This window comes from Saccostrea cucullata, unplaced genomic scaffold, assembly GCF_032062105.1.
Source record: "Saccostrea cucullata isolate Sc308-1 unplaced genomic scaffold, CSIRO_AGI_Scuc_v1 ctg2870, whole genome shotgun sequence".
NCBI classification, from domain to species: domain Eukaryota; kingdom Metazoa; phylum Mollusca; class Bivalvia; order Ostreida; family Ostreidae; genus Saccostrea; species Saccostrea cuccullata.
In genome coordinates this window covers 49,264-60,990 of record NW_026934537.1, presented here as the reverse complement: position 1 = coordinate 60,990, position 11,727 = coordinate 49,264, and the positions used below count along the sequence as shown (strand labels likewise).

The following is an 11,727-nucleotide window of genomic DNA, read 5'->3' as shown; positions in this document are numbered from 1 at the left end:
TTTTTTTTCATTTAATTAGCAAGGGATATTTTTTACTTTTGTTAATTCTTACTGATAGGGGTTTATACATTATTGCTGTGGCTTGGGTGACAAAAAGTAAAGAAAATCTGTAAGGGAAGGTAGGCAATGTTACACTCAGTTTTGTTAACCTATCATTAAATGGGACTAAGGCATCAAAAGCAAATTGAAAGTGGTGGTAGGGGGGGGGGGGGGGGGCTAAACCAAAAAAAAAGGAAATCCAAATTTTCAATGCTTATATTACGTCTATCTTTGAAAAAAAGTGTGGGTGGGCTACCCCCCCCCAAAAAAAATGAATTAAAAAAATTAAAAATTCATACTCTATGGAACAGGGGGGAAAATTCATTCAAATTACCTACCCAAAGGCAATGGTCTATCAACCACTTGCCGTCGGTATGAAACAGCACAATTGAAAGTTTAAACCGGAAGTGAAAGACGGATTTGCCATGTGAAATATTCATACGCCAAAATTAACCAGAACTGAAACAAAATGACAGATTATTGATTAAACCATTCTTCATATTTAAAGTTTTTTTCTTTAGATATGGATTTTCTCATTTCTATCGTTTGAAACATTTCTTTTTCTAGAACTATTTTGTTATGCGCCCTTGATAAGAACACAGCCGGAAGTTGTGATCTTTACTCATTGTTGATTTTTAGAAAAGACGTCAAAAGTCAGAGAGAAAATATTAACGATTTCTTTGTACATCAGGGAACTAAGTCACGATGTTAGGAAAAAATATGGTGTTAGTTTTGGTTTTATTCGTCATCGGCACAGTGTCAGCAGCAAACAATACGAGTGAGGCCCCTACCACTGAAAAACCAACCACCACCCCCAAACCTGTCCCCACCACTAGTGGTGCCCCCGTTACCACACCGTCACTGGAAGAAGGTGAAATCACGTTAATTTTGTGAATGTTTTGGTTTCATTCTTAAATGCCATGATTTGTACCGATGATCAGAGATGGTATCAGACCTATGTCAGATTGTCATAAGTGCTGATTTCAGGATGGTATTGTCATAATCAGTCAGGGGTGGTACTGAAATCAGTCATTTTTGAAAATGATGATTTTCAGTCATTAAATTGATTTTGAATAATGATGGAAATTCATCTTTTTTTAGTAAAATGATGAAAAACAGTCATTTCTATTTTGAAATTTATTTTAGAAATAGAGTTATCTCTGATATTAAAAATGACTGTTTTTCATCATTTTTTATCAAATTGTTAGGTCTGAGCGCACTTAATTATCTCGTTAGTTTTACGGGGCGCACTAAATTATTTTGGTTTCAATTACTTGTCAAGATGTTTCTCTACACAAGGGTCTATGGCAGGATAGTGTACTATATCTAATTACTGTAGTAAATGGGATGGGAAAATTGACTTGAGAATGGAAATATGATGAAAAGACGTCATTTTTACAAAAATCAGAAAATTATGTACATTATATACTTAGAAGAAATGACCATTATCCATCATTTTCAAAAATGACTGATTTCAGTACCACCCCTGACTGATAATGTTTTCTTGAAAAGTAGCATTTATTAAATATGTCGTATTTCTGTGTAAAAACGAATAGGCACAAAGTTAGCAACTCACCATCTTTGAATCGAGAGAGCTACGGATGCAAGCGTTGGAAAAACCTTCGTTTTACGCCACTGATATTTTTGTCGCTACCTTAGGTATTATTTCTTGTAGTTAAGCTTTCCCTGATATCTGATAATAAATCATTAATTTAACTCTTATAATTATTTGATACTCTATTTACCTTTTAATGGTCCGAAACAGACCTGTATATAGTTTTGTAATGTCAGTTTAAAAGAGTCCCATTTCGACGTCCGTAACCACAAATGGCCTTCTGTTAGCATTGAAACACATGTGAAAGGTTAGTAAATTATCAGAACAGGGATTTTTTATCCTTTGATTCCAGGGGCCGGGGCCGTCAAGATTGGGAAAAATTGTGATATTTGGTTGAAATTGGGAAAAATATCATACAAATAAAAAGAAAAAAAACAAGCAAATGTCAACTATTTAATCTTTTTTCTTATCTTTTATTATATGAAACTGGCTTCAATCAGCTTTACTGACATGAATGAAATAATAGTGGCTGTTGAAGTTCAGAAGCTTAAAAGTGGCAAAGCCGCCGAGTATGATAAAATTGTAAATGAACATATTTATACTTTGTCATCTTTTTGTACCTTTCTTTAAGAAGTTCGTTAAAAGAAAATTTGATAGTATAGGTTTGTTCCTGATGAGTGATTAATCGGTACTTATTGACCAATTTATAAGAATAAGACTCAAGAGGGATTCAACCCAGCCTGAAAATTACCGTCCCTGGCAAACTGGAGAGACTGCCATCTTGCACATTAATTTATTAAATAACGATCCCGACTTTAATTTTTAAACATTGATCCCGCTTTAAAAACATCTGTAGTATTCTAAATGACTTCTCGATGGCTCGTACATCGCACATAGGGAACAAAACACTTGTTTTTCTTTATTTTTTTTTAATAATTTACAACTTAATACTTTTTTCATATTGGGAATTTTTAGGTATAATTTTGGGAAAAACATGCACTTTTCAGCATTGGGAATGGGGCCGAATTTCGGCCCCAGAGAGACCCTAAAAATCCCTGCAGAAATTAAAGTTATATGTATGATTAATTATTAAATACTATTTTTAAAGCAGGGGAAAGTATAAAATACAAGAAAAAATACCCGAAGTGAATGACAAAAAAATTGGCGGCATAAATCGAACATTTTTACAATATTTGGATCTGTAGCTCTCTGCTTTATCTGTCGGAATTTTCTCAAGCAGAGAGCTAGAGTTCTGCAGCTAGGAATCGATTGCCCTATGTACCTGTTCACTAGTTAGAATAATCTAACTGTGTCTGGGGACAAGCCCTCACCACAGTTACAATTCGTCCCATTATACTTGCACTGTAGCAAATCGGAGCAGATCCATTCCGAAATGATTTCGAAGAATAGTTATACAAAGAGGACTATGCTGAAAATAACTACCAAATTGATTAAAACAAACCTTTTTGAAATTCCATATGCTCTTTTTCCCCAAAAATAATCCATATAAAGATAAAAATTTGAATATTTTTTTCAATTTTTTTTTTCTTGCTTCAAATTTACACGCCATGTTTACATTCGCAACTCTCTTGATTGTTCTAAGAAAATGCACTTAGGTCCAGTTATCACAAGGAAGGAATTCTCTCATTAAACCGGTGTCATATAATATATTGAACCCCGCGATATTTTGAACCCGGGTTCAAAATATCGCTGCAAAATATTGAACCCCCCTATAAAATATTGAACCCGGGGTTCAAAATATTATGGCCATAAAATATTGAGTCACCCTGCCCTTTTAATTTAAGAGGGGGGGGGGGGTCAAAATATTATGACCATAAAATATCGAGTCCCCTGCCCTTTTAACTTTACAGGGAGGGGATTCGAAATATTATGGCCATAAAATATTGAACCCCCTGTCCTTTTAATTTATGAGGGAGGGGGTTCAAAATATTATGGCCATAAAATATTGAGTCCCCTGCATTTTTAATTTAAGAGGGAGGGGGTTCAAAATATTATGGCCATAAAATATCGAGTCCCCTGCCATTTTGATTTACATGAGGGAGGGGTTCAAAATATTATGGCCATAAAATATTGAGTACCCCAGCTATTTTAATTTATGAGGGAGGGGGTTCAAAATATTATGGCTATAAAATATCGTGTCCCCCAGCTATTTTAGTTTATGAGGGAGGGGGGTCAAAATATTATGGCCATAAAATATTGAACCCCCCTGCCCATTTAATTTTACAGAAAGGAGGTTCAAAATATTATGGCCAAAAAATATTGAGTTCCCCTGCATTTTTAATTTAAGAGGGAGGGGGTTCAAAATATTATGGCCATAATATTTTGAACCCCTCCCTTTTAAATTAAAAGGGAGGGGGTTCAATATTTTATGGCCATAATATTTTGACCCCCCCTACCTCTTAATTAAAAGGGCAGGGGGACTCAATATTTTATGGCCATAATATTTTGAAGCCCCCTCCCTTCAAATTAAAAGGGCAGGGGACTCGATATTTTATGGCCATAATATTTTGAACCCCCTCCCTCTTAAATTAAAAGGGCAGGGGGACTCAATATTTTATGGCCATAATATTTTGAACCCCTCTCCCTTCAGATTAAAAGGACAGGGGACTCAATATTTTATGGCCATAATATTTTGAACCCCCCTTCCCTGTAAATTTAAATGAGCAGGGGACTCAATATTTTATGGCCATAATATTTTGAACCCTCTCCCTCATAAATTAAAAGGACAGGGGGGTTCAATATTTTATGGCCGTAATATTTTGAACCCCCCTCCCTCTTCAATTAAAAGGGCAGGGGGGTTCAATATTTTATGGCCATAATATTTTGAACCCCCTCCCTCTAAAATTAAAAGGGCAGGGGGGTTCAATATTTTATGGCCATAATATTTTGAACCCCCCTCCCTCTTCAATTAAAAGGGCAGGGGGTTCAATATTTTATGGCCATAATATTTTGAACCCCCTCTTTGTAAAATTTAAAGGGCAGGGGACTCAATATTTTATGGCCATAATATTTTGAACCCCCTTCACTCTTCAATTAAAAAGGCAGGGGGAATCAATATTTATGGCCATAATATTTTGAACCCCCTTCACTCTTCAATTAAAAAGGCAGGGGGAATCAATATTTATGGCCATAATATTTTGAACCCCCTACCTCTTACATAAAATGGTAGGGGTTCAATATATTATGGGGGTTCAATATTGAACCCCCTACCTCTTACATAAAAAAGGTAACCCGGGTTCAAAATTTTATAAGGGGGTATTTTCGCAGCGAACCCGGGTTCAAAATAATATATCGCAGTATCAAAATATTATGCTACACCGGGTCTGTAGGACAATATCATAATTCATTTTAACAATAAAACATTGTGTCTAAAAAACTATTATTTTTTTGGCCTTAGTTCACATGAGTCTGTTCACACAGGGTACTGCAGATTCCTAAATATACGCATGGAATTAATTATCACGTAATTTCGCGAGAAGCACCACACGCAAAATAAAATTACTCGCCTTTATTTTTATGGTTCTGAAATCTATTTAAAGTCTCTTTACCAACGTCCATTTGCGAATTATTATTCTCACGATTTGACGTTGGAGAGTCCATTCGCAATAATAAGTACATGTACTCGTGAAAAATAAGGAATATATAGTATGTTAATTTGTCCTCATTCTTGTTATAATTTCAGAGTGTAGAAGACGAAATTCAAGCTGTGATACCTGTTTGAAAGATGCAAAGGTATGCATACAATACATTATCATTTATACAAGTACACTGTAAATTAGCTTTATCAGTGTTTATTAATAAAATGTTGTTGTATATTTCTTTATCAATAAGTATATTAATCATTAGAAAAAAATTTTTGTAAGTATTTCTCATTTGTTTGTATAGTGTTGTATGCAAAGAAATAAACCTTTTATTTTTATGATGATGTCTTTTTTCAGTGTCTTTGGTGTAAAACCAACAGTAAATGTGTGCCCTACCCCACAGGGGATGTCCTCCCGAAGTCTTCACTGTGCTCCCTCTCAGAGGCTCGCTGGGGAGTTTGTTGGGGTAAGTCTCTTTCTCCTCCCTCCCTCTGTCTCCTGAGTACCTGTTTCAATTTACAGTTATTTCCCTTTATTTCAAAGTAAAGGGTTAGAGATCAGTATCATCAGTTTTAACAGGCAAGGGTATGAGGTTTATGAACAGAATTTGTGGACCTTACTGTCCTTACCACAAATTTTTATTTCAAAGTGGCAAGGGGGGGGTGGTAGTGGTATGGTCTCTCTCTCTCTCTCTTTCTCTTGCATTAGTTGAAATAAGCCAATTCACAGAAGCACAGAGATAAGAGAATATGACTTCTCTATTTGACAGTGAATTTTGACTTCTCTATTTGACAGTGAATTTTGACTTCTCTATTTGACAGTGAATTTTGAGGCCCTGATCATTGCTATGGGAGTGATTGGAGGAGTTATTGTCCTTGCCATTACTGTATGCATCTGCTGCTGCTGCTGTTGCAAAAAGAACAACAAAAACAAGTAAGAGTTTAGAAAGACTTACTGTTAACTAACTTTTATTCACGTGCGAGAAATTTTCGTGAAGTTCGTGAGAGCCTTAATTGTCATTGCAAATATTTCTCACGGCAAACCGGTTATTAAATTGTATGTGTCTACTAACAACAGATCCAAAAAGGTTTGATCACGAAAATTAATCGTCGCAAACTAATTTATTCCTGGTAAATAGAGAAATAAAGTTGTTGCGAATTGGTTTACAGTATTTTATTGGTAATAAATTATTTTAATAGGATTGCTCTATTTATCCTTCTGATTTCCATTTCTCTCAGACAAATGCTTAAACAAAACTGGCAGTTTTGTAGCTGTCCACCTTAAGTTTCTCCACAAAAATTTTGTAGTCCTTAGAGCTGCTTGTTTTGTTTTCATCGTTTATTTCCAGGCAAACGTGTGATCTATATCATTTTTGAGAAAAAAAAACTTTTACAAAAATCTCCAGGGGCTGTAACAGCCCCTTGAACCCCTTTTAAGGATTCTTCATTTTTAAGATGTTAGCAGTTGTAAATGATATCTCAATAAGTTGTACCAGCTCTATTTATATCTGACATGCTTTGTATCATCATACACTGTAGTTTCATGATTAAGAATACATACTTTAATTATGGACCTCTACTCCTTACAGATATGCCAAGGAAGACGAGAAGTGGGAGAGAAAGAAGAAGGAAAGACAGGAGAAGTCTAATGAAAGGTAATATCACATAGCTTTAGTCTGAATATTAGTAATTTCAGTTAAGTGTGAAGTTTTGCCTTACTCACAACCTGTAGTGACAGCTGCGCTCAAGGTAAATAGTACACGCCTCCTAACCGCAAGCTTTACGACTGGAAGTTTCTTCTAATCCCTGATTGGTTGCTCGTGCAACAGACTATTTCCGTGTCAATGTTGATAATATGAGTTGACCAATCACACAGCGGCGGCTGAATTGTTTATGCTGGATGCATCTGTTAAAAAAGATCATGACAAAGTGCAAAACTTCTCACTAACTGAAATTACTAATATTCTTTATATGTCCTTGGAAAGGCCCTTGCCACAGATAGAGTAAATGTACTTCCCAAATAATTGCAATGTAAATACATGTATATTTCGACAAAATTGATTGGATCTGCACATTTTACGGAGAATGCAAAAGATAACCTTAAATGCACCAACAAATAAAAACAAATCTTGACGAGCTTGTACGTTATGTGTGTGCATTGCACCCAACTTCTGAAAAACCAGCATTTTTTGGCAGCCTTTAACCTTTTCTTCCCACCCAAAACGATATTGGTCATATTTGACATTAGGAAGTACATGTACTTGAATTATTAACAGTTAATTTACAAGAATTTATTGCCTCTTTTTAGGTCACCTGAGTAAACTCAGGTGACCTATTGCTATCCGTTTTCGTCTGTCGTCGTTCGTCGTACGTCGTTCGTAAACTTTTGAACATTTTCAGATGCAATCTTCAAAAATCTTCTTCTTTACTCCTGGACATCAAGCAGTCAAACTGTTTGCACGATTGTAATCAGCATTGAGTCCTTTACCAAAATTGTGAAATTCATGGCCCTGGGGTCAGGGGTTCTTGTACTAGGGCAGGGCTAAATAAGTATATAGTGAAAATGCATTATTTCTTTGAAAATCTTCTTCTCTGCTCCTGGGTATTAAATAAACTAACTAAGTACATAGTTATGATGAGCAAGTGTGCCTCTACCAAAATTGTGAATTTTATGGCCCCAGGGTCAGGGGTTCTGGTGTCAGGGTGGGGCTCTATTGATTATGTATTGAAAATACATGAATTCTTTGAAAATCTTCTTCTCTGCTCCTAGATTTTATATGATTTAACCAAGTACAGTCAAACCTGTATTAAGAGACCTTCCAACGGAGAAAGGAAAAAAGGTCACATATGACAGGTGGTCTCTTAATACAGGTTGCTTATTTTTCGCAGTGTTCAAAATATACAATGCTGAAAATATCACACGTGTATGTTGAATGTATTTTATAGCTCCTTATGTTTTTTTCCACTTTTTAATAGGTACAGCTGTACTGCTCAACTCTAAAATGCTTTTACAATTGTCCTGTTAAGAAATAAAAATTTCTTGATCCACACATGATTCATTTGAATATTTGAAAATATTGTGAACATCTGAAAATATTAATATTTTTTCATACAGTTTAAAAAGGCTGCAAAGTTTTTTTCCCCCTAATAATAGTTTTTTTTTTTTAATGATAGCCTATAAATAACTTCGACCGAATTCGAAAGTAGGAATCGGAAATTATGTAGTCGTTAAATTCAGGTAAAATTGCTTGAAATTACTAAAAATGGTCAGGAAAATCACGGTCGTTGGTCGCGTTAGACAGGTGGTCGTTTAATACAGGTAGAATATATAGGAAAAAGCATTGGGGGGAACTTTTACGGTCACATGTGACAGTGAGTCGCTTAATACAGTGGGTCGCTATGGCAGTTTTGACTGTATATAGTTATGATGAACAAGAGTGCCTCTACCAAAATTGTGAATTTTATGGCCCCAGGGTCAGGGGTTCTGGTTTTAGGGTGTGGCTCTATTGATTATATAGTGAAAATACATGAATTCTTTGAAAATCTTCTTCTCTGCTCCTAGGTTTTATATAAACTAACTAAGTACATAGTTATGATGAGCAAGAGTGCCACTACCAAAATTGTGAATTTTATGGCCCCAGGGTCAGGGTTTCTGGTGTCAGGGTGGGGCTCTATTGATTATATAGAGGAAATACATGAATTCTTTGAAAATCTTCTTTTCTCCTGGATATTAAATAAAATAAGTAAGTACATAGTTATGATGAGCAAAAGTGCCTCTGCCAAAATTGTGAATTTTATGGCCCCAGGGTTAGGGATTCTGGTGTTAGGGCGGGGCTGTATTGATTATACATGTATAGTGAAAAAACATTAAATCTTTGAATATTTTCTTCTTTTCTCCTAGGTGAATTACCTATATAGTTATGAGCAATCCCTAGTCTTCAAGAATTGTAAATTTCAAGGCCCACGGGTCAGTTGTACCATAGTGGGGGGGGGGGGAGGCTGTACTTATGTACTGAAAATGAATGAATTGTTTGAAATGTGCTCCTTGGTATTAATCAAATATTTTTGAGAAGCAAGTATGCCTTTCCAAAAATAGTGCAATGTGTGGATCTAGGCCTAAGAGTCAAGGGTTCATGTGTGGTAGCGGCACTACTGATTTTTGCTGAATATTACTGATTAGTTGAAATGCATTTTTTGTTCCCCTACCCTGCCTATGGGTATAAAGTAACCAAACTAAGGAACTGCTAAGTGTATAGTTATGATGACCAAATTGTAAATGCTATAGCATCTGGCTTAAAACATGGATCAAATTCAGTTACTGGGAAGTTGTTGAATAATGCTCAGGTGACCTATAAGGCCCAGGGGCCTCTTGTTTTATAATATTTATTTGATTGCAATTTTCTTGCATGTCAACATATTTATGTTGCATGTTGACATAACTATCTTGCATGTCAACATATGTATCTTGCATGTTGAGATATTTTATAGAAAAATAACTTGCACACAAGGGGCAGAAATATGCCACCATAGGATATATGTCCGTTTGACCTTTTTTTCTGCGTTTCTATACTACTGGATTAGTCCATTTGTCTTCTAGGTAAGGGGTGACGCTATTATTTCGCGCCAAAATGTCACGTGTAGGTTTTTGCACCCTTTTCTGGACTATTCTATTGAATGAAAATGAAAACTGCATGAGTTATGAATTATGTAAAGTCTGTTCTTTTTTGTCAGAATCCTGGTCAAGCTTTGGAAAAAAAAACAAACAAACAATTCGGTGACATTGTGAAGTGAGTTAGAAGTTACATCATTTAAAGTAATAAAACATTTGATGTTGATCCCTCATCTCTGGGAAAAACTTCCTGAATCCGCACCATGGCATTCATATATCGCCGTCAAGTTTGTTGGGTCATTTAAAGCTTTAATTATTTTTCCCACGTTTCCAACAATCTTTGATACTTTGGCATACCCAAGAAACTATCAATCATATTCTACACGTCAGTCATAATTGTTAGATCCCCAATTTCTTGGAGTTATCATATTTTCAGCTGCCACCTTTATATGTAGCCATGCTTTCAAGCATTAATCAAATGTTTTTCCTTATTTACGTCATCCTCTAAAACCATTTTAGACTTGCGGACAGAGGTGTTCATCTTTTCGTCCCGGGTTCGAATCTACAGCGGGACATGATCATGATTTCATTTTTTATTTGAGATACAAACAGTATTATATATGGTTTATGTTTTGTGCAACATCTCCATAATTTACTCCAGTGAAATAATTTAACCCCTCCATAATTTACTCCAGTGAAATAATTTAACCCCCCCCCCCCCCCCCAAATGTAAATGTTAATAGTTTAACATGCTCATAGATTCTATAGATATTGATGACATAGTCAGCCAAGCTTTTTAAAAAGCTGTCTGACTTGTGTTATTTTTTGTTTATTTATTCGCGCAAAGGACATTGGGTAGTAAAGGAGCTCTGGGAATGTTGCACAACAAAATTTGCTTGACGCGCGGCAACAATTCCGAACTTCTTACACGTTATTCTATCCCAGCCCGCTACACTTGGGGCGCCATTATACGGTTCTTGAAAATGAAAGAAACGTCGTAATCTTTATGAAAAGTAACCGATTTTCTTGATTGTACAAACATTTTTTAAGAAATTGGGGGGGGGGGGTTATACAAAGAAAAAAAATAATATGTGTCATTTTAGATTGCCGACATGCAATGATCTGATACATGTGTACCGTATTTATGAGAGGTTCATATCTCCTCCCTCGTCTGAAAAGTGTTGCATCCATTGATATTTTCTTTTTTTGCTACGATTTAATGCTTTAAAAATGATGTCTTTATTTAATTTGGTTATTTTCGATACATAAATATCTGTCCCACCTGTCTGTGGGATGCGATAGTAAAGTGTCTGCCGTCCGTTCGTCTGTCTAGCAGTCTGTCTGTCTATAAACAATTTTTCAAAATACTACTCTTCCTACCGTTTTGGTCTGATTTCAATATAACTTGGCACACAAGTACACATCTCTAAGATACATAGTATAGTGCATCGGTTTTTGAATGCTTTAAAATGCGACGTCTTTAACAGTTTTTGTCTGAATTCAATATTGCTTGGCACATAAGTAGCCTTCACTAAGATACAAAATATCGTGCATCTGTTTTTGATTTCGATGAACGGTGTTGCCATGGTTACTAAAAATAGAAATTTCTGTATATAATTCCTTAAAAATGCTACTCCTCCTACAGTTTTAGTTTGATTTCAATATAACTGGACACACAAGTAGACTTCAATGTGATACATAATTAAGTGCATCGTTTTTGATTTCGATGAACGGTGTTGTCATGATTACAAAAAATAGAAATTTATGTGAAATTCCTTTAAAACGCTACTCCTTCTACAGTTTTGGTCTGATGGCAATGGCTAGTTTTTTCTTCCTTTGTTATAAGTAGTTAGTACAAACAAGTAGAGCTATAGTCTCGACATTGTGTTGAACCCAATGAATCATTTTGCCTCGATTATAGTC

General features: G+C 35.5%; 1 protein-coding gene across 1 annotated transcript; it reads left to right on the top strand.

Moving 5' to 3' along the window:
* Nucleotides 1-627: 627 nt before the first annotated feature.
* LOC134240969 (pituitary tumor-transforming gene 1 protein-interacting protein-like) lies at nucleotides 628-6,884 on the top strand. Its single transcript, XM_062723074.1, has 5 exons — nucleotides 628-910; nucleotides 5,298-5,347; nucleotides 5,554-5,662; nucleotides 6,018-6,129; nucleotides 6,785-6,884. Exons 1-5 carry the CDS (start codon nucleotides 745-747, stop codon nucleotides 6,852-6,854), a joined length of 507 nt encoding a protein of 168 aa, XP_062579058.1. The 5' UTR covers nucleotides 628-744; the 3' UTR covers nucleotides 6,855-6,884.
* Nucleotides 6,885-11,727: the final 4,843 nt, after the last annotated feature.